The sequence below is a fragment of the Salminus brasiliensis genome, chromosome 15, assembly GCF_030463535.1.
Source record: "Salminus brasiliensis chromosome 15, fSalBra1.hap2, whole genome shotgun sequence".
Classification (NCBI taxonomy): Eukaryota; Metazoa; Chordata; class Actinopteri; order Characiformes; family Bryconidae; genus Salminus; species Salminus brasiliensis.
The window spans coordinates 31,059,183-31,083,671 of NC_132892.1; the positions used below are offsets into that span (position 1 = coordinate 31,059,183).

The window sequence follows — 24,489 nt, forward strand, 5'->3', positions numbered from 1 at the left end:
CCAACAAACCTAGACCAAAAACATCCTAAGGGCCATACCCCTCCCAATCGATAAGATACTGCATAAGATATGGATCGCCCTCCACAACAATCAGAGGTGGGGGCCCAGCACCAGGTGTCATCTCATCCATCTGCAATATTGCAACATTGTATTGTAACAGGATATTAAGCTTGTTTAATAACTTTAAAAGGGCCTATATATTTGGGGAGCAGTTTCTGGCTTCCCTCAGAGAACCTGAAGTCCCTGGTTGAAAGCCGGACCCGGTCCCTTGGAAGGTAAATGGGATTGTCACCCCTACTATGGTCTGCCAGTCTCTTATGATGATGCAGGACATCCTCGATATATTGATGAGTCTGTTCCCAGTTACAAAACTGGAAACAGGTACAATACTTGTTCGCTTCTCTGCATCCAGTCATCCACCACAGGTGCATCAGACATCCCAGCAGTCCAGGGCATCAAGGGAGGTTGAAAGCCTGCTGCTTGATTTTCATGACGATACAATCTTCAAAAATTCCCCAATTCCTGGTTTATTCTATCACATTGGCCACTGAACAAGAGCTAGATTGACTGATGGAGGTAGCACTGCTTGAACCTCAGTAGAGGAATCAGGACAAGGGTATATGCGAAACAAAGCATTGGCCTTGGTGTTACAAGAACCTGATCTGTAGGTGATTGTGAACTGGAATCAGGAAAAGAACAATGACCATCAGGCCTGACTGAGATTACGAAACTTAGCTGACTGTAAATATTCCATGTTGTTATGATCAGTAAAAACCAGAAAGGGATGTAAAAACCCCTCCAGCCAATGATGCCATTCTTTAAAACCAGTTTAATTGCTAAAAGGTCCCTTTCCCCGATACCATAATTACACTCAGTGGGTGTCAATTTGTGAGAATAAAGTGCTATTTGGTGTAATTTTGGAAGCTTATCTACACATTGGGACAGTGCTGCCCCAACACCGACCTCAAAAGAGTCCACTTCCACTACAAAAGGTTTTATAGGATCAGGCTGTTTCAAAATGAGCTGGTCAAATGCTGTTTGATGACTGATGATGTAACAAAACAAGGAGATGGTGGACTGGTGGAATTTACATTTCTCCCCCTTAACATACAAATGATTCTTCAACAGACGAATCAGAACAGGCCGGACATGGTGGACATGACTTTCATAATCTGGCGAATAAATCAGAATATCGTCAATGTAGGTGATAACAAATTGACCCAACCTATCTCTAAGGGCATCATTAATCAACGCAGGGAAGACTGGTAGAGCATTAAATAATCCAAAGGACATGACCTGATGACCTTGTGTGGTAAGGAATACTGTCTTCCACTCATCCCCTTCTCTTTCTGATGAAATTGTAGGCACTTCTAAGGGAAAGGTTATGTAGTGATCTAGGCAATAGGGAGACCAAGACAACGCCTCTGTATGGGACCAGGAAATGTGGGGGTCATGTTTTCGTAGCCAGTTAGGTGAGTGATAACTACCCTCCTCAATGGGTCCCCGTTCACAGTGGAGAATTTTAACAGGGCTCTCAAAGATTCCACGGGAATTTGGAGTTGTTGAACCAAAGTTGAGTGAATGAAGTTGCCCTCAGCACCGAAATCATTGATTAAAGCTGAAAAAACGTAGATAGACTTGAGGCAGTTAACAGTTACTGATAAGAAGAATGATCTAGAGACCATCCCCAATGTGGGAACACTCACCACATTAGTGCATGGAGTAGAATCCATGTACTTTCCTAAAGTTGGTGCCTGAAGTTGATTCTTGAGATGATCTAACCGAATAGCCTGAGATATTAGTTCATTCAAAGTGAAATATTCTGTAACACAGGCTCGAGGAATGCTCGAACACTTGCGGATAGAAAGTCATGGGTCTTAAATATAAAAAGAGAGTAACCAACACAATCGGCAGTAAAAAATCAGCTCACAATCACAATCAGCAAGGCAATGCAACACAGGGAGAAGGCAGAATTGTAGTCGAAGAGGAGAGCGAGGGTTCAAACCATAGATAAACAGAGTCCAAACAACAAGCAAAGGGGCTAGCCAAAAACGAGAGAACCAAAAGACAGAAAAAGGCAATAAAAACAACAAACAGAGGTTTAAACAGTGTAATAAACAATAAAAAAAGTGGTTAGTAAAAGCGGTTAGTACTCCAGTGATGCTGAGCGTAGGAATTGTTCCTGATTGGACAATTGAGACGGGTGGAATCCTGGGTAGTGTAGTCCTGCGTGTCCTTGGAGAGTGTGGCACAACCTGACGTTACCTGTACCAACATTAACTCATTCACAACAGCATTCTGTGGCTAATTCTGAAATTGCTTAAATCACTAGCTAGCACATTCTTGAATTTTTGGGCGGGAGAACAAGTAAATGTGTGTCTAATAAACTGTCTAGAGGAGTCCGAACCCACACTGTCATCATTAATATGACTGTAATTATTAGACCTTCATCTCTGTCACATCACAGCTCTGTTCTATTGATATCACTCCAGAAATCTGATTGTCTTTCAGATCTCACGATGGATGATCTGACAGAAACGCTGTAAAATGAGCGCTTCTCTTTTCCTCCTCTTAAGAAGGTTCTGATCTGGAGAGGCGGGGTTCTGTAGCTGAGACTGATGGGCTTTGGGCTGGGTTTGAACCCGAGTCTTAAAGTGAGCTCAGAAATCTCACCGCTGACTAAACTGCTGTGACAGTAAGGCCGCCGCGTGACCTTCCATTCTCGCTCCTGATACCATCATCTCAAACACGCTGTCAGTGTTTCAGCTCTGCTTGGTGACTCTCGGCCTACTTTCCCTCTCTCACTTTTTTCTTTCTCTTTTCTGCTCGTAGTAGAGGGGCTGACAACTGTGTTGTCTCTTAGTCTGTCAGTAGCGCTCACAAGAGATCACCTGACCTTCTTCCACACAGCAGATAGGTAAGGTGTGTGTGTGTGTGTGTGTGTGTGTGTGTGTGTGTGTGTGTGATATTAAAGTAAAATGCTTTGGTTTAAGAAACTACAAACTCTGAATTTTAGAAAGTGTGAGCAAGCGGAGATTACTGAGTGTGCTGATATTTTTGAAGTTATTAAAAGAAATGAAAGAAATGAAATTTGGAGTTTTCTCCTTAATGATGTAAATTCAACAGGATACTTCCTAATTAAATACTTACATCTAAAACTATGAGCAAACGGGCAAACTACATAATTTCTAATCAAACAACTAAACTTAAACTAAAGTGGGACTTTTGAACAACCCAGTTTGCATTGCTTTGCATATATTTACAGAATAATAATCCTTAGTTGTAATACAAATGCTGAAATTTGTAAGCAATTCTTTAAAATAATTTTTAAATATTTATCATAAATGAATGAAAATGGTAAAGAAGATTATTGGTGCATGAAACCTCAGAATTAGTAATTAGTAATTAGTACTTTTTCTGTGTAATTTATCACAGTACTTTTACTTCATTCAGGTTAGCTACTGTTGAAGGAACCCATCATGTATAACATAGCATACAAGACAAGTGTGACCCAAGAAAAGGTCATTGTAGTCCAGTCTGAGCTTCAACCTCCACTAGTCCATCAACCGGCCCAACATGCAGTACTCCAGGCTCCAAATCAGGCTGTGATGCTTCAGACTGCGTCTCAACCAAGAATTGTGTATCAGCCGGCCCAGGTTCTATCCTCTGGTCTCCATTCTGGAGTTCATGTGGTCCAGCCCCAGGTTATGTCCACTGGTCTCCAACCCAGAGTAAGAGTGGTCCAGGCCCAAGCAACCCAGCAAGTGGGTGAGTGCTCCTTTACCTCAGAACTACAACATCTGGACTTCAGGAGTGGCACCTAATCCTGCAGTGTTGTGAGACTGTATTTAAATAATTATTAAAAAATAATAATGATAAGTGAAAATGAGCAAATACACTCAGGTGAGGGTTAGGCCGGTTTGTGTCATTTTTAGTCAGTATTTGATCAGATGTTTAATTGCTTCAGATTTTTTAAGGTTTCAGATCTGGTCTGGATTTGAGTTTAGTGTGAACATTTAAAGGCCTCTGATTCCAGCCTACAGAACTTACTTTACTTACTTTCTCTCATGTCTCTTTACAGTATATCGCCATTATTAATAAGTCCATTCTCCAGCTGGGTGGCACCATCCGGACGAGCCTGGAGGAACATGAAGATCCTGGAGAACAGCAGTCTGATTGAGTGACCATTACACTGTGAATAGACCATATATGCTCTGTAAAATGTTCTAGGTTCTACGGATATTCTGGGTAAATTGTGTATTTCATCTCTGAAAAGGTTTTCTGAGGTTTTTATAATTTGTTGGAAGTGTTTTCTGTATGTATGAATAACCAGTTAATAAAGATCAGAACTTTACCCTCATGTCTTTTTATTATTGAATATTAAGCAGACATGTTTACATGTGGTGAATGAATTCCCTCACTTGTCCTACAGCTGCCTTGTAGATTTACTGTGTAACGAAATGCTCCCTCAAGAAGGGAGGTCCAGAACGACCTTGAGTTAATCCCAGGTTTTTCTACACTGGGTTTCTTGTGATCACAACTTCTTCTTCTTGTTTTCTCAAGAAAGAAAGTTGAAATGTCAGAATAATGGAAATGTGTTTTTCTCAAGATCAGAGTGTGTTATGTCTAGATCAGGAGGAAGACTAGTTGTTGATGTCACTTTATTTAGAGGTTTTTTTTTCAGATTAATTAAAATAAATTATCAGACTCTCAGTAACATCTCAGTCTGGAGCTGGAGCCTAACTGGATTAGACTGAGATTAAGGGGAAAGTCTACCTTCCTAACCTTGATGTTAAGGTTAGGCCTTGAATTGAGGTTAAGGTTAGAATTAGGGCCAGGATGAGGCTTTAGGATTAGGTCTCTATTTTAGGACCTATAAAATTGATGTGAATTGTGACAGTAAAGTAGACTACTTCGATAAGACTTAAGAGTCAAAAATGTGTGTATGGCTCCGTTCACACCTGGCATTAGCATGTGTGCTGGATGATCCAATCAGAAGTGGGCAGCACAGGTGTACAGGTGTATACAGGGTACAGGGCATCTCAAGAACGTGCTGTAATCCGATCACTCCAACCACATCACATTGGAGACGCATATGATCTCATTATTTTTGTAGTGTGAACACCAAAATGGCTCAATGCTGAGAGAAAATAAGCCCCTTTCTGACATTACTTTCTTATGGTTTCAGTCATATAGAGAGTTAGCTAATGGTCATCTTACTCTTTTGTTTATATGATGATTACTCTTCATCTGGTGGTCACTCTCCTTCTTCAGTCTGTTTGACTGTCAACTGTATGGTAATACAATTAACCCTCTGGAAAGTGTTGATGGTCACCCACCTTTGCAGAGGGTCAACACCTTCCCCTCTTTGTTGCGTGATAACCACCCACACCCCCAAATGTTGATACTCCAAGTACCCTCACCTGCATCCCCTTTGCACCCCTCCTTAAACTCCTCTTCATCATCCTTCCCCCTCACACAGTTCCCAATGTATATAAGGTCCTCCTGAAATATCCCTAATCAGATTGAACTGTACTGGGTAAGACTGGACTAGACTGTCCGTGATCAACTAAACTCCAACGCTAAAGATCCAGACACCTGACTCCTGAATCTGCCTCCCATAGGATTTCTACATACGGACAGCAAAGCACCGCCCACATCAACCCCGTCACTGACCCTGAAAAATATATCTGAATGTTTAGACCTCCTTATCTAATCTCCATCCAGGTAAATCTAGAGGTGATTTTAATATAGTAACTAATAATCAACATTGGGATTTTCTAATTAAAAAGTGTGTGTATGAGTGTGTGTTGAGGAATGTGGACTGGGCAGAGGCCAGACAGTCTGGTCTACACAGGAGATAAAGTGTACAGCGGTAACAAAGATGCCCTGATCATCAGTTTATCTTCAAGAAAATCTGCATTCTGCGATCTGCTCTACTTTAGGTGTGAGGGGTGCTAGGCCATCTGACGCAGACGCCTTTGTTAAAGTACAAAGAGAGCTAATATAATGGCTTGAGGAATCAGATTCTCACAAATAGAAAAACAAAGGTCTTTAAAAAAGAGAGTAATCCACACAATCTGTAGTAAACACAGTCCGAGTTGTAACCAGCAAGGCAATACAACACAGGGAGAAGGCCGAATCCTAGTCAAAGAAGAGAGCGAGGTTCCAAATTATAAAGAAAAAACAAAAATGACAGAACTGGATAACAGAAAACTGATCAAAGCACGGCAAGGCGGTGACATGAACGTGATTGTGAACTGGAATCTGGAAAAGAACAATGACCATCGAGCAGGATGGGGATTAAGAAACCTAGCTGACTGTAAATATTCCAGGTTCTTATGATCAGTCAAGACCAGAAAGGGATGTAAAACCCCCTCCAGCCAATGATGCCATTCTTTAAAAGTTAGTTTAATGGCTAAAAGGTCCCTTTCCCATAAACCATAATTACACTCAGTGGGTGTCAATTTGTGAGAATAAAGCGCAACACTGACCTCAAAAGTGTCCACCTTTACTGTTAAAGGTTTTGTAGGATCAGGCTGTTTTTTAAAATGAGCTGGTCAAATGCTGTTTGTGCGGCAGTTGACCAAACTAGTCTTTTAGCATTACCCTTCAGCAGTGCATGAGAGAGGCAGTGATACTACTGTAATTATGAATGAATCTACAGTACAAATTAGCAAACCCTAAAAACCTATGTAACTCCTTCACAGAATCAGGTACAGGCCATTCTACTACTGCTGTGAACTTGCTGTCATCCTTGAGAACACCTCCCTGACTGATGATGTAACAAAAAAAGGAGATGGTGGACTGGTGGAATTCACATTTCTTCCCCTTAACATACAAATGATTCTTCAACAGACGAATCAGAACAGGCCGGACATGGTGGACATGACTTTCATAATCTGGCGAATAAATCAGAATATCATCAATGTAGGTGATAACAAATTGACCCAACCTATCTCTAAGGACATCATTAATCAACGCAGGGAAGACTGATAGAGCATTACATAATCCAAAGGACATGACCTGATGACCTTGTGTGGTAAGGAATACTGTCTTCCACTCATCCCCTTCTCTTTCTGATGAAATTGTAGGCACTTCTAAGGGAAAGGTTATGCAGTGATCTAGTCAATAGGGAGACCAAGACAACGCCTCAGTTTGGGACCAGGAAATGTGGGGGTCATGTTTTCGTAGCCAGTTAGGTGAGTGACAACTACCCTCCTCAATGGGTCCCCGTTTACAGTGGAGAATTTTAACAGGGCTCTCAAAGGTTCCACAGGAATTTGGAGTTGTTGAACCAAAGTTGAGTGAATGAAGTTGCCCTCAGCACCGAAATCATTGATTAAAGCTGAAAACATAGACTTGAGGCAGTTAACAGTTACTGATAAGAAGAATGATCTAGAAACCATCCCCAATGTGGGAACACTCACCACATTAGTGCATGGAGTAGAATCCATGTACTTTCCTAAAGTTGGTGCCTGAAGTTGATGCTTGAGATGATCTAACCGAACAGCCAGAGATGTTAGTTCATTCAAAGTGAGTCCATCATCCTTGCAAGCTAACTCCATGAGTAAGTCAGTGTTCAGGCCATTGCAAAAAGGGACTAGCAAAGATGGCTCATTATATCCTGTCGTGTTGTTCTTGGAAGGATTTAAGATAAGATAAGATAAGATAAGATAAGATAATCCTTTATTAGTCCCGCAGTGGGGAAATTCTCAGTGTCACAGCAGAAAGGGATAGCAAGACACTCAGTTACAAAATGTAGATAAATAATTTACACTATATACACTATATACAAGAATTTTAAAAGCAATAACAATATTATTTACAGCAAATGACTCTTAATTGCACATGGGGGGGGGGTATTGCACATAGTATTTTTGCATTGAGGGATCTGAGCATGTGTGTGTAGTTAAGTGTGTGTGTATGTGGTCCGCTGGGAGCAGTGCTGGTTGTGGAGTCTGACGGCAGCAGGAAGGAAGGACCTGTGATACCCCTCCTTCACACACTTGGGGTGAAGCAGCCGGTCACTAAAGGAGCTGCCCAGTGCTGTCAGAGTCTCATGCATGGGGTGGGAGCTGTCATCCTCCTGTCTCCCACCACCTGCACTGGGTCTAAGAAGCACCCCAGGACAGAGCCGGCCCTCTTTATGAGTTTGTCCAGTCTCTTCTTATCTGCCGTCGAGATGCTACTGCCCCAGCAGACCACTCCATAAACGATGGCAGATGCCACCACTGTGTGGAAGAAAGTCCTCAGGAGTGCTCCCTGCACCCCAAAGGACCTCAATCTCCTCAGTAGGTAGAGTCTGCTCTGGCCTTTCTTGAAGAGTGACTTCAAGACTTTTTCTTGAAAGAAGACTTGTGACCACCGTCTTTCAGTTGCAATGATGAAACATTTTATTCCAATCAAAAGTACAGTGTGGAGAGAGCCTGCCAATTCATATCCTCTTAAGAAGGTTCTGATCTGGAGAGGCGGGGTTCTGTAGCTGAGACTGATGGGCTTTGGGTTGAGTTTGAACCCGAGTCTTAAAGTGAGCTCAGAAATCTCACCGCAGACTGAACTGCTGTGACAGTAAGGCCGCCGCGTGACCTTCCATTCTCGCTCCTGATACCATCATCTCAAACACGCTGTCAGTGTTCCAGCTCTGCTTGGTGACTCTCGGCCTACTTTCACTCTCTCACTTTTTTCTTTCTCTTTTCTGCTCGTAGTAGAGGGACTGACGACTGTGTTGTCTCTTAGTCTGTCAGTAGCGCTCACAAGAGATCCACCTGACCTTCTTCCACACAGCAGATAGGTAAGGTGTGTGTGTGTGTGTGTGTGTGTGTGTGTGTGTGATATTAAAGTAAAATGCTTTGGTTTAAGAAACTACAAACTCTGAATTTTAGAAAGTGTGAGCAAGCGGAGATTACTGAGTGTGCTGATATTTTTGAAGTTGTTAAAAGAAATGAAAGAAATGAAATTTGGAGTTTTCTCCTTAATGATGTGAATTCAACAGGATACTTCCTAATTAAATACTTACATCTAAAACTATGAGCAAACAGGCAAACTACGTCATTTCTAATCAAACAACTAAACTTAAACTAAAGTGGGACTTTGGAACAACGCAGTTTGCATTGCTTTGCATATATTCACAGAATAATAATTCTTAGGTTGTCATAAAAGTCTCGGAGCACAATTTTGAAATAGAAATGCTGAAAATATTAGACATGTCATAAATGAATGGAAATGGTAAAGAAGATCATTAGGACATCAAACCTCAGAAAGATCACTTTTATTTAAACATTTATTTCTTGTTCTTAAACAATTAAAAAAGTATTTAGTAGTAATTACACAACGCTGAATGTCCTTATTTATTTATTTTATGCCTCCACAGGAAATCCTGCACCTATGTATAGTACATACAGCACAGGAGTGACTCAACAAGGGGTCACTGTGTTCCAGTCTGGGGCTCAGCCTACACTAATCCAACAACCATCCCAACATGCAGTACTCCAGGCTTCAAATCAAGCTGTGATGCTTCAGACTGCATCTCAACCAGGAGCTGTGTATCAGCCAGCCCAGGTTCTATCCTCTGGTCTCCAGCCTGGAGTTCATGTAGTCCAGCCCCAGGTTATGTCCGCTGGTCTCCAGCCTGGAGTTAGTGTAGTCCAGCCCCAGGTTATGTCCGCTGGTCTCCAGCCTGGAGTTCATGTAGTCCAGCCCCAGGTTATGTCCGCTGGTCTCCAGCCTGGAGTTAGTGTAGTCCAGCCCCAGGTTCTGTCCACCATGGTCCAGCCCGGAGTAAGAGTGGTCCAGGCCCAAGCAACCCAGCAAATGGGTGAGTGCTCCTATACCTCAGAACTACAACATCTGGACTTCAGGAGTGGCACCTAATCCTGCAGTGTTGTGAGACTGTATTTAAATAATTATTAAAAAATAATAATGATAAGTAAAAAAGAGCAAATACACTCAGGTGAGGGTTAGGCCGGTTTGTGTCATTTTTAGTCAGTATTTGATCAGATGTTTAATTGCTTCAGATTTTTTAGGGTTTCAGATCTGGTCTGATTTGAGTTTAGTGTGAACATTTAAAGGCCTCTGATTCCAGCCTACAGAACTTACTTTACTTACTTTCTCTCATGTCTCTTTACAGTATATCGCCGTTATTGATGAGTCCATTCTCCAGCTGGGTGGCACCATCCGGACGAGCCTGGAGGAACATGAAGACCCTGGAGAACAGCAGTCTGATTGAGTGACCATTACACTGTGAATAGGCCATATATGCTCTGTAAAATGTTCTGGGTTCTACGGATATTCTGGGTAAATTGTGTATTTCATCTCTGAAAAGATTTTCTGGGGTTTTCATAATTCTTTGGAAGTGTATTCTGTATGTATTAATAACCAGTTAATAAAGGTCAGAACTTTACCCTCACGTCTTTTTATTATTGAATATTAAGCAGACATGTTTACATGTGGTGAATGAATTCCCTCACTTGTCCTACAGCTGCTTTGTAGATTTACTGTGTAAAGAAATTCCTCAAGAAGGGAGGTCCAGAACGGCCTTGAGTTAATCCCAGGTTTTTCCACACTGGGTTTCTTGTGATCACAACTTCTTCTTCTTGTTTTTCCAAGAAAGAAACTAATAATCTAATAAACTAATAATCAACATTGGGATTTTGTGATTAAAAAGTGTGTGTATGAGTGTGTGTTGAGGAATGTTGACTGGGCAGAGGCCAGACAGTCTGGTCTACACAAGAGATAAAGTGTACAGCAGTAATGAAGACGCCCTGATCATCAGTTTATCTTCAAGAAAATCTGCATTCTGCGATCTGCTCTACTTTAGGTGTGAGGGGTGCTAGGCCATCTGACGTAGACGCCTTTGTTAAAGTATAAAGGGAGCTAATATAATGGCTTGAGGAATCAGATTCTCACGAATAGAAAAACAAAGGTCTTTAAAAAAAGAGAGTAATCCACACAATCTGTAGTAAACACAGTCCGAGTTGTAACCAGCAAGGCAATACAACACAGGGAGAAGGCCGAATCCTAGTCAAAGAAGAGAGCGAGGTTCCAAATCATAGAGAAAAAACAAGCAAAGGGGCTAAACAAAAACAACAGAACTGGATAACAGAAAACTGGTCAAAACACGGCAAGGCGGTGACACTGAGTGTGGGAATTGTTCCTGATTGAACGGTTGAGACAGGGTGGAATCCTGGGTAGTGTAGTTCTGGGCACCCTCGGAACCAGAAGTCACATCTGGGAGTGTGACAGGACCCCCCCCTCCCCCAAGGAGTCTGGGATGACAGAGGAGTGAAGACCTGAAGCCACCCTACTAACGCTGGCAGAACCCAGCACTGTTTCTAAGGGCCATACCCCTCCCAATCCCAAGATACTGTAATTGACGAACAATAAAAACCGTTACAAGAGCGTGGTCTGTAGGTGATTGTGAACTGGAATCTGGAAAAGAACAATGACCATCAAGCAGGATGGGGATTAAGAAACTTAGCTGACTGTAAATATTCCAGGTTCTCATGATCAATCAAGACCAGAAAAGATGGTAAAACCCCCTCCAGCCAATGATGCCATTCTTTAAAAGTTAGTTTAATTGCTAAAAGGTCCCTTTCCCCGATACCATAATTACACTCAGTGGGTGTCAATTTGTGAGAATAAAGTGCTATTTGGTGTAATTTTGGAAGCTTATCTACACATTGGGACAGTGCTGCCCCAACACCGACCTCAAAAGTGTCCATCTCCACTACAAAAGGTTTTATAGGATCAGGCTGTTTCAAAATGAGCTGGTCAAATGCTGTTTGATGACTGATGATGTAACAAAAAAAGGAGATGGTGGACTGGTGGAATTTACATTTCTCCCCCTTAACATACAAATGATTCTTCAACAGACGAATCAGAACAGGCCGGACATGGTGGACATGACTTTCATAATCTGGCGAATAAATCAGAATATCGTCAATGTAGGTGATAACAAATTGACCCAACCTATCTCTAAGGACATCATTAATCAACGCAGGGAAGACTGATAGAGCATTAAATAATCCAAAGGACATGACCTGATGACCTTGTGTGGTAAGGAATACTGTCTTCCACTCATCCCCTTCTCTTTCTGATGAAATTGTAGGCACTTCTAAGGGAAAGGTTATGCAGTGATCTAGTCAATAGGGAGACCAAGACAACGCCTCAGTTTGGGACCAGGAAATGTGGGGGTCATGTTTTCGTAGCCAGTTAGGTGAGTGACAACTACCCTCCTCAATGGGTCCCCGTTCACAGTGGAGAATTTTAACAGGGCTCTCAAAGATTCCACAGGAATTTGGAGTTGTTGAACCAAAGTTGAGTGAATGAAGTTGCCCTCAGCACCGAAATCATTGATTAAAGCTGAAAAAACGTAGATAGACTTGAGGCAGTTAACAGTTACTGATAAGAAGAATGATCTAGACACCATCCCCAATGTGGGAACACTCACCACATTAGTGCATGGAGTAGAATCCACGTGCTTTCCTAAAGTTGGTGCCTGAAGTTGATGCTTGAGATGATCTAACTGAACAGCCAGAGATATTAGTTCATTCAAAGTGAGTCCATCATCCTTGCAAGCTAACTCCATGAGTAAGTCAGTGTTCAGGCCATTGCAAAAAGGGACTAGCAAAGATGGCTCATTATATCCACTTCCTGCTGCTACAGTGCGGAACTCTAGGGCATAGTCAGCTACCAAGTGATTACCCTGGGGAAGGCGAGAGAGCAGCTTGCCCTGACATAGGCCCTTGTTGGGGTGATTAAACACAGATTCAAATTCACTGATAATGCTCTTAAAAGTATTAGATTGCTGCTTTGTTGTAGGGTGAGAGCTCCAACGAACTGAGTCAAAGAGTCAAGAAGTTGTTGATGTTGACCCAACATCTGTTCTTGACTGCTAAGAGCAGCACTTTATTATCCGCTGTCTGCATATTGGCGAAGTATTGTGTAACGCCGACTCGAGGAATGCTCGGACGCTTGCGGATAGAAAATAATGGGTCTTAAACAAAAAGAGAGTAACCAACACAATCAGCAGTAAAAAAAAAAGTCCCAGTCGTAACCAGCAAGGCAATGCAACACAGGGAGAAGGCAGAATTGTAGTCGAAGAGGAGAGCAAGGGTTCAAACCATAGATAAACAGAGTCCAAACAACAAGCAAAGGGGCTAGCTAAAAACGAGAGAACCAAAAGACAGAAAAAGGCAATAAAAACAACAAACAGAGGTTTAAACAGACATCATTAACATGACTGTAATTTTCAGAGCTTCATCTCTGTCACATCACAGCTCTGTTCTATTGATATCACTCCAGAAATCTGATTGTCTTTCAGATCTCACGATGGATGATCTGACAGAAACGCTGTAAAATGAGCGCTTCTCTTTTCCTCCTCTTAAGAAGGTTCTGATCTGGAGAGGCGGGGTTCTGTAGCTGAGACTGATGGGCTTTGGGCTGGGTTTGAACCCGAGTCTTAAAGTGAGCTCAGAAATCTCACCGCAGACTGAACTGCTGTGACAGTAAGGCCGCCGCGTGACCTTCCATTCTCGCTCCTGATACCATCATCTCAAACACGCTGTCAGTGTTTCAGCTCTGCTTGGTGACTCTCGGCCTACTTTCACTCTCTCACTTTTTTCTTTCTCTTTTCCGCTCGTAGTAGAGGGGCTGACGACTGTGTTGTCTCTTAGTCTGTCAGTAGCGCTCACAAGAGATCCACCTGACCTTCTTCCACACAGCAGATAGGTAAGGTGTGTGTGTGTGTGTGTGTGTGTGTGTGTGTGTGTGATATTAAAGTAAAATGCTTTGGTTTAAGAAACTACAAACTCTGAATTTTAGAAAGTGTGAGCAAGCGGAGATTACTGAGTGTGCTGATATTTTTGAAGTTGATAAAAGAAATGAAAGAACTGAAATTTGGAGTTTTCTCCTTAATGATGTGAATTTAACAGGATACTTCCTAATTAAATATTGAAAATATGAGCAAACGGGCAAATTACATAATTAAATTACACATTTTTAATCAAATTAAAAAAAACTTTAAACTCCTTAAAACTAAAGTGGGACTTTGGAACAACCCAGTTTGCATTGCTTTGCATATATTTACAGAATAATAATCCTTAGTTGTAATAGAAATGCTGAAATTTGTAAGCAATATTTAAAAGAATTTTTAAATATTTATCATAAAGGAATGAAAATGGTAAAGAAGATTATTGGTGCATGAAACCTCAGAATTAGTAATTAGTAATTAGTACTTTTTCTGTGTAATTTACCACAGTACTTTTACTTCATTCAGGTTAGCTACTGTTGAAGGAACCCATCATGTATAACATAGCATACAAAACAAGAGTGACTCAAGAAAAGGTCATTGTAGTCCAGTCTGAGCTTCAACCTCCACTAGTCCATCAACATGCAGTACTCCAGGCTCCAAATCAAGCTGTGATGCTTCAGACTGCGTCTCAACCAAGAGTTGTGTATCAGCCGGCCCAGGTTCTATCCTCTGGTCTCCATTCTGGAGTTCATGTGGTCCAGCCCCAGGTTATGTCCACTGGTCTCCAACCCGGAGTAAGAGTGGTCCAGGCCCAAGCAACCCAGCAAGTGGGTGAGTGCTCCTTTACCTCAGAACTACAACATCTGGACTTCAGGAGTGGCACCTAATCCTGCAGTGTCCTGAGACTGTATTTAAATAATTATAAAAATATATAAATAAATAAATAAATAATAATAATAATAATAATAACACATGAAAATACACTCAGGTGAGGGTTAGGCCGGTTTGTGTCATTTTTAGTCAGTATTTGATCAGATTTTTAATTGCTTCAGAATTTTTAAGGTTTCAGATCTGGTCTGGATTTGAGTTTAGTATGAAAATTGAAAGACCCCTGATTCCAGCCTGCAGAATTTACTTTGCTGTTCCTCTCATGTCTCTTTACAGTATATCGCCATTATTGATGAGTCCATTCTCCAGCTGGGTGGCACCATCCTGACGAGCCTGGAGGAACATGAAGATCCTGGAGAACAGCAGTCTGATTGAGTGACCATTACACTGTGAATAGACCATATATGCTCTGTAAAATGTACTGGGTTCTACAGATATTTTGGGTAAATTATATTTCATTGAGGTTTCACTGAGGTTTTCTGAAGTTTTCTAGGGTTTTCATACTTTGTTGGGAGTGTTTTGTCTATGTATTAATAAACAGTTAATAAAAGTCAGAACTTTAATCTCATCAGTCTTTTTAGTATTAAATATGAAATAGACATGGTGAATGGACCCCCCCCCCCCATTTGACCTACAGCTGCCTTGTAGATAGGGCTCTATTTTAAGACCTACAGAATTTATGTGATTTGTGAAAGTAATGTAAGCTAATTTGATAAAGAAGAATCTAAGGCCCCATTCACACCTGGCATTAGCATGTGTCCTGGGTGATCCAATTAAAAGTGGGGAGCACCGGTGTACAGGTGTGAACAGGATACAGGGTATCTCAGGATATCTAACACTGTTCGGCATCTCTTGGACTCATGGCAGGTCTGGGAAGGGTATGGGCCTGAGGAGCGCTCCTGTGTCCCTGCTCGTAACATTCTGGACATGACCTTGTTGCGGGGTTGGGAACGTCGGCTGCCGTTCCTCTGAGGGTGGGTGCAGAATGTGGCTGGGCTAAATGCTATGCCACCCCCAGCCACCAGAGGGAATCCTAGCACCACTACACTCTGATTTGGGGCTATCAGCAACACCTGTCCATCTCCTATTTAAGGAGAGCCAACCCCTAGCCCCATGCTTAGGCTTGGGTTTCTCTCTTCAGAGTGTCACACACAAGTCTGGCTGGGTCTCTTTTTCTGAACTTTTGTTGGTCCCAGACTTAACCCAGACATTTGTTGACTCATGCAGACTTAGACTCTGGAACTTCATAGAAAATTCCGGCCAGGAAAACAAAACATTCTACATCACATTGCAATACACATTTATGCATTCACATCTTAACACTGCACTTCCTCAAAACCACCGCCCACTGACCCACACTGCAGACATTATGGTGAGATCAGTAAAACAGAAAAAAGCCTGGCCGCTTGTCTTCCGTGGATTTTGAGGGATGGCGGGTCGAGTCGAGCCGTACTTGAAGCTGGAAGGGCTCTTGGTGCGGATCAGCTTTTGACCATTGCCATCAAGTATGGAGGGGTTGGTCTGTTCTTGACTTTGTAGGCCAGCGTCAGGGGTTTGGATCTGATGACCTGGGCAGCAGCTACAGGAAGCCAGTGAAGAGAACGCAGCAGTGGAGAGACATGGCTGAATTTAGGAACGTTGAAGACGACCCGTCACACTGCATTCTGGATAAGTTGATGGTGCGCAGAGGGAGACCAGCCAGAAGAGAGCTGCAGTGGTCAAGTCTCGAAGTGACGAGAGACTAAACGAGCACCTGGACGGCCTCTCTAGAGAGGAAGGGTCGAATTCTCTGCTTGTTGTACAGGAGAAATCTGCAGGACCGAGTTACTTTTGCAATATGGTTTGAGAACTGATCAATAACTGATCAATCATGACTACACCAAGGCTTCGAGCTTCTGTAGAAGGAGTGACCAATGAGTTCTCAAAGGTGATGGCAAGATTGTTTTTAAGTCCAGCAGTCCTGGCATGTACAGCAGCTCTGTCTTGCTGGGGTTAAGTTTGAGGTGTTGAGCCCCCATCCAAGAAGAGACGTCAGCGAGACATGCTAATATGCGTGTAGTTGCTAGAGATGCTGGAGATGTCCAAGCTGTCCAGAGTTGTTTTTTCTTTAGGATAGGCACAACTCTGACAGACTTGAAGGCGGATGGTACATGACCTTACAACAAAGAGATGTTTATGATAAAGGATATGAAAGGAAGGAGGTTTGGAGCAATAGTTTGGAACAGTGTGGATGAAACAGGGTCTAGCAGACAGGTGGTAGGATTATTAGAGGTGAGAAGATGTAGGAGGTCATCTGTGGAAAGAGGAGAGAAACAGGACAGAGAAGAGGGAGGAGGGGAGGGGGGTGGGGACAGGGGGGAGGATTGGCGGATCTTGTCAACCTTGAGATAATTCTCGGACAACGGGGAGTGTTGGGAGGCTGAATTATCTTGAGTCTCTTCTGAATACTTCTATCAGCCCACCAGTCATTGACTGTGCTATTACCCCCCTCCCAGGTACCAGTCCTCCACAGGCAGGCTGGCTGTTTTCCCTCTCTGGTCCTGAGGCTTCCGGCCTTCAACCTCCCCAGCAGGAGCCATATTTGTCTTAGTAGGGAAGAAGGATGGGGTGCTTTGTCCTTGCATAGACTACCAGAGTCTAAATAAAATCACAGTCACCCTCTGCGCAGTGCCTACAACCTTATCCAGGTTAGAGAAGGTGATCAATGGAAGACGACCTATATCACTCCATCAGGCCACTATGAGTATCTAGTCATGCCTTTTGGATTGATGAATGCACCGGCCATCTTCCAACAATCCATCAATTCAATTTTGAGGGAGGCCCTAGACCTCTAAGCCTTTGTCTATCTTGATGATATCCTCATCTACAGTCATTCCATAGAGGAATGCATGGGTTATGTAAGAAGGATTCTCCAGCTACTCCTGAAGAACCATCTCTATTTTAAGTTGGAGAAATCTCTCTTCCATGTGCACTCTTTCTCCTTCCTTGGATTTGTGGTATCCAAGGGCTAGCTAAGCATGAATCCAGCCAAGACTGTGTACTGTGTACTCTGTATGTAGTTGAAATGACAATAAACCCACTTGACTTGACTTGACTTGACTAAAGCAATTGTGAACTGGGGTCATCCTACTTTTCTTTGGATGCTTCAGCATTTTCTGGGCTTATTTTTTTTTTTGAAGTTTTTTGGACAGTTTCAATGGACCAAATACAACCCAGAAAGCCTTTGAAGAGCTCAAACACTGCTTAATCACAGCTCATGTCTTATAGCATCCAGTGTCTTATAGCATCCAGACCCTGATGTTCCCTTTTTTTTGGCAGAAGTGGATGCCTCTACCAAAAATGCTGATATAGGTGTTGGGGCTGTGCTGTCACAGTATATAGGTGTTCACCCCTGTGATCTTTTGGCATTGGAGGAATGGAGGCACTGGCTGAAGAGGGCTAAACACCAGTTCCTGGTCTGGAAAGATTATAAGAACTTGGCTTATGTTCAAAAAGCCAAGCATCTAAATCCCTGCCAGACCAGATGAGCTCTCTTCTTACCCAGTTTGGTAAGATTTTATTCTGTCATTAACCTGACCCAGGTGGAGGGCCTCCAGGGAGGCTTTATGTTTCTACTTCTGTCAGACCTCAAGTACTCCAGTGGGGTTGCATCCTCATATCTACAGCCCATCCAGGAATCACCCATACCCTGGAGTTTTTGCGAGGCGATTTTGGTGGCCCAATATAGAAAAAGATGTCAGGGCCTTTATAACTGCCTGCCAGGTCTGTGCTCAGAACAAGGATCCCAGGACACAACTGACAGGCTTGCTTTATCCCTTGCCCATTCCTTCATGCCCATGGTCCCATCTCTCCTTTGACATTGCCACAGGGTTGCCTGTGTCCCAGGGCATCGCTGTAGTCTTAGTCATAGTTGTTAGGTTCTCCAAAGCTTGCATATTTATCACACTACCCAAACTCTCAGCAGCTAAGGAGACAGCCAAATTGCTGCTACAGGATTTGGTCAGGGTCCATGGTGGATTTGGTCTCCGGTCAAGTCCCACAGTAGGTTCTGGAAAGCATTTTGCCAGCTAATGGCTGCCTCAGTGCCTATCATCATATGTTTCAACACAATGGCTAGACTGAGGAGGTCAACCAAAACCTAGGATGGACCCTTCACTGTCTGGCCTCTTTTAATTTCTCCACTTGGCCTGATCACCTTGCTCTTGGCAGAGTATGCCCAAAACATCTTGAGGCACTTATCCTTGGGCATGTCCCCTTTTGAGTAAGATTGGGTCTGCTGCCCCTATGTTTCCAGAGCAGGAAGATGAAGTGGGGGTCCCAGCAGCTGAGCATTTAGTTTAGCAATGCCAACAGGCCTGGCGGAAAGTCAAAACTGCTCTCCAGATTGCAATGGCAGGCCAGAAGCAAGCTGGACCCACCTTACGGCCAGGACAGCGGGTCTGGCTCTCCACTAAAGATTTGCCTCTTCGGGTGGAGTCCTGGAAATTGGCCCCTCGTTATGTGAGCCCCTTCAAGGTACTTGAAGTGAACCCGGTCTCATACTCCACGTGTCACGCCTGAAGCCGTACTCTGCAGCACCTTTGCCTCAGTCCAATCTCCCCTGACCCCATGCCTGGCAGCTGGGTCGCCCGCTAACACTGTTTGGCGTCTCTTCGGAAATTTGGGATAAAAAATTGTGTGTATGAGTGTGTGTTGAGGAATGTGGACTGGTCAGAGAGCAGGCAGTCTGGTCTACTCAAGAGATAAAGTGTAAAGCAGTGACAAAGATGCCCTCATCATCGGTTTATCTCTAAGCAAATCTGCATTCTGCGATCTGCACTAATTTAGGTATGAGGGGTGCTAGACCATCTGACACAGACGCCTTTGTTCAGATATAGAAAGAGCTAATCTAACTTCATTTTCACTTCACCAAGACTTTACCTGTACTGACTTCACCTGTACTGACTTCACCTCATTCACAACAATATTCTGTGGGTAATTCTGATTAATCACTAGTCTAAATGCTAGCTAGCACATTGGATTTACAGGAAACAAGTAAATGTGTGTCTAATAAACTGTCTAGAGGAGTCCGAACCCACACTGTCATCATTAATATGACTGTAAGAGCTTCAGCTCTGTTCTATTGATATCACTCCAGAAATCTGATTGTCTTTCAGATCTCCAGATGGATGATCTGACAGAAACGCTGTAAAATGAGCGCTTCTCTTTTCCTCCTCTTAAGAAGGTTCTGATCTGGAGATGCGGGGTTCTGTAGCTCAGACTGATGGGCTTTGGGCTGGGTTTGAACCCGAGTCTTAAAGTGAGCTCAGAAATCTCACCGCAGACTGTGCTGCCGCGTGACCTTCCATTCTCGCTCCTGATACCATCATCTCACAGGCGCTGTCAGTGTTCCAGCTCTGCTTGGTGACTCTCGGCCTACTTTCCCTCTCTCACTTTTTTCTTTCTCTTTTCTGCTTGTAGTAGAGGGGCTGACGACTGTGTTGTCTCTTAGTCTGTCAGTAGCGCTCACAAGAGATCCACCTGACCTTCTTCCACACAGCAGATAGGTAAGGTGTGTGTGTGTGTGTGTGTGTGTGTGTGTGATATTAAAGTAAAATGCTTTCGTTTAAGAAACTACAAACTCTGAATTTTAGAAAGTGTGAGCAAGCGGAACTGAAATTTGAAATGTTAAAAACCCATAAACACTTAAATATTTAAAGTGTAAATATATTCACATCCTCTTCAGAGACTCACTTCTGCACACTGTCAATCCTTCAGATTTTGATTACTGTAGATTTACTGTAGATAGGGCTCTTACAAATGTATTACATTATTCGATTGTTTGTGTTTATTAAATTAAAATAATAGGACCTACATATTATATCAATAATAGTAATTAGTATAATTTATTCATGATTTTCCTTCTTTACTTATTTTCACTTAAAAAACAGAGCTGTCCAGACTTTCTACAGGATAAAACAGCTTTAACCATGTATACAATCAAAGGATTTGGCTGAAGAACACAATCTCAGGCCATTTCCATTCATTTAGGGGGGTTGATTTCAGGGAAGTGAAGTGTTGAGAGTGAACACACAATATATATATATATAAATATATTTCACTGCTACATCATTCATTTCTGTTATTCTAATATTGTAATATTCTAATTCTATTATTAGATTAAATTACATAATTACATTAAATCTACTTATTTAATGTGTGTAAGCAAGTTTTAGCTCAACATCAGCTTGAGTAAATATTTCAGATTTATACATATATACATACATTATATTTAATTTATAATTAAATTAAACATCTTATATTTACTATATATATATATATATATATATATATATATATATATATATATAGTAAATATAAGATGTTTAATGTTAAAATACTATATATATATATATATATATATATATATATATATATATATATATATATATATATATATAATGTTATTCATGTTCCCGTTATATCGGATGTACTATAAGCTGCTGTTGAGCTGAAACTTGCTTACGCACATTAAGTGGGTATAGTAGCAGATCATGTTGAGAGAGTGGGGGGGGGGTTGCACTGCATCCTCTATGCACATACAGTCAGTGTGTTCATATGCACTTTGCTTGACCTCCACTATCTGTACTTTTACATTCTTAAACAACTGTCTCTCACACACACACACACACACTGCATTGTGTAGCTGGTGTGTAATGCATTAGGCTTAATATTAAACTTATCTGTCACTTATCAGCAAAATGAAATGTGCCCTGGCCGGCTCCTCAGGGCCACACATTCCAAACTATCCGTAATTCACGTTTTCCTGAAAGTGCCCACAGAAGTGTGCGCATGTTAGTGGGTTAGTGGACACCTAGACCTTCTAATGAATGCATTTAGCTGCTTTACGATATAAGGCCCCCAGCATTGAGCTGTGGAGCAGTGGAGAAACTTGGAATGGGATGGGGAGTTGGGGATGATGGGGTTTGATGGTGATCATCATCTAACATCCTAAACTCCCTAATGGTTGTCACTGAATGCAGTCATATGCTCACAACAATCAGAAACCTGAACCTGACCCTAACCCATTACTCCAAATGCATACTGAGCCAGTGAGAGTGCACAAGAAGGGGTCCTGTGGTATCTGTGGTCCTGTGGACACCTTCAGACATTAGCAGCAGATCCTTGGGGGGTCCTGTTTGTGAGTTGTGAGGTGGGGCCTCCATGAGCATCAGTGAACCTTAGGTGCCAATGATGGCGACCCTTTGCCGATACACCAGTTGTCCTTCTTTGAAGCACTTTTGGTAGGCACTGACATTTGCATACCAGGAACGGCCCACAAGACGACCTGCCTGGTGTTTTGGAGATGTTCTGACCCAGCTATCTAGAACATCACAGTTTGGTTCTTGTCTCAGGCTCAGATTCTTGTACTTTTTTTCCCCATTTTCCCTGCTTTAACACATCCATCACCTTCAGGAACTGACTGTTCTTCTGCTGTCTAGTGTATCCACCCCTTGACCCAAGAAATGCTTCTCAGCTTCTGAAACTGAGGCTTTTTCTGCTTTTTGCTTTCTTCTTCAACAGGTGCATCAGAATCAGCTTAGACTGCTGTCTCCACTGCTGTCCACAACATGGATATAATGATTCAGTCTCCGCATGAACAACTGGTGGTAGAAGCTGCACATATGCACAATGAAATGATGGTGGTAGAAGCTGCACCTATGCACAATCATATGATGGTAGAAGCTGCACCTATGCACAATCAAATGATGATAGAACCTGCACCTATGCACAATCAAATAATGGTAGAACCTGCACCTATGCACAATCAAATGATGATAGAACCTGCACCTATGCACAATGCACCCGTGCATGATCAAATGATGTTGGTAGATGTTCAACCTCCAATGTACCAACCAGTGATTCAACCCCAAATAATGGCCCATCCTGCACCGCAACCCGTCAACATATTCCATGTTTCTTCCCCAGCTGCACCAGTGACGCAGCAGCCAGCGTCTGTGGGTGAGTCTTCAACAGCACAGCACATTTGTGTGTGTGTATGTCTTTGAAATTTGGTCATTGTCAACATCATCAGTCCAAAGCACTCGTTTCTAAAGTTGCCTCTGGCCGATCTACGTAGATTGACCTAGACGTTTTGCAGAGGAAGGTTTCCCCCTGATGCACCACCCTTGTGTTAGTTAAACCGTCCTGCAGGTCTGGTTCAGTCATATGGAAGGTTTTGCTTTGCCTTAATGGCCAGCAGCTCTCAAGCAGCTCTATCCGAGGTTTTCTTTGGTCTTCCAGATCTTGCCTTGATTCTCAAAGCTGTCCATAACTGCCATTTCTTCCTGGGATTTCACGCTGTGGAAACTGTGAAGTTAGAAGCACTCTGATCCAACTATATAAGCATCCTTTAGCTTCATTTCCAGATCCTTAGCCAGCTGCTTAGAGAAACCCATGGTTACAGATGGTAGCAGAAGGTGTAGAGTGTCAACTATAAAGAATACATGTGTTTACACTTTTAAAAGTGTATCTATATAATGTTCAATAGAATGCTGATCTGAATTCATTTTCCCATGCCGCTTTGCCATCAGCAGCCGGCGTCAGAGAGAGCACAATCGGACGTGCTCCCTCCAGATGTGTAGGAGGCACTCGGTCCCCTCATCACTCCTAAAGTGATGTTGGCTGCCACAGGCATCTGTTAGGACCCGGCACATTCCTCCGAGTGTGTCGGCTGCCTGGTGATGCAGTGACTGGCTTTGCGTGTATCGTAGGAGACATGTGTTCAGTCCTTACCCTCTTAGTGTGGGGAGCAGTACTAGTGCTAGGGGGAGCTACAAACAGGTGGGTTAACTGGCCCAAAGTGGCCCAAATCAGAAATGAAAATGTCAGATTCAGTGTGTTCAGTGTTTTTGCCGTTCACACTTACACACTAATAACAGACCTGTGTCACATGTGACTAAAAAGATCAGATTTAGAGGGCCACGTCTACCTGATGTGTGAACGCAGGGTATGATAACTGAGATTGTGGGGCAGCGGTGGTTCAGCCATTAGAGGGCCGGGCTATTGATGACAGGGTTGTGGGTTCGATACCCGGACTCGCCAAGGCCCTTGAGCTAGGCCAGTCCCCCGCTTTGCAATTCGGTGTCACTGTGTCTGATTAATCATTGGTGTGTATGTGTGTGTGTTCACTGCACAGATGGGTTAAATGCGGAGGCCAAACTCCTCTAAAGCTAAGAAGGTTGTGAATCCGGCCCCTGAACCATATACAGATCATTGTGTGTGTGTGTGTGTGTGTGTGTGTGTGTGTGTGTGTGTTTAGTGATTCAGCCCAATCTGACCGACATACCTGGGCGGATGAAGTGTAAATACTGCAGCAAGGAGGTCGTCACAGTCACCAAACCTGTCAATGGAGCGATTACCTGGACTGTATTTGGAGTCCTCCTCCTCTTGGGGTGAGACATCTTGACACTCACTCGCACATCCCTACACTCAGCCACATACACACTTCACCGTGTCTCTGCTGTGTCTCTGCAGGATTTGGCCGTGCTGCGTGATTCCGTTCTTTGTCTCCTCCTGCAAAGACATCGAACACAGCTGCCCAAGCTGCACCAACATCATCTTCATTTACAAACGCATGTGAGAGGCTTTCAGAGAGGCCCAAAGAACCTGAAGAAGATCTGTAACTGTGCTTGACGTGATGAAGATGTGGTTTAATCAGGTTTACCTTTGAAAATAATCTTTACGTCTTTTGAGGTTTTTCCTCAAAAAAAAAAGTTTTTGAGTTCTGAGTTGATTGTAAATGCAGATAATGATTCATGAACTGACTAAAATGTACTATAAATGTACTATATATGCATTTTTTAAAT

General features: G+C 42.8%; 1 protein-coding gene across 1 annotated transcript; it reads left to right on the forward strand.

The window, feature by feature from the left end:
• Nucleotides 1-22,557: 22,557 nt before the first annotated feature.
• Nucleotides 22,558-24,263, forward strand: LOC140535534 (LITAF domain-containing protein-like). The gene is made up of 3 exons (XM_072656933.1): nt 22,558-22,642; nt 23,943-24,075; nt 24,158-24,263. Exons 1-3 carry the CDS (start codon nt 22,558-22,560, stop codon nt 24,261-24,263), a joined length of 324 nt encoding a protein of 107 aa, XP_072513034.1.
• Nucleotides 24,264-24,489: the final 226 nt, after the last annotated feature.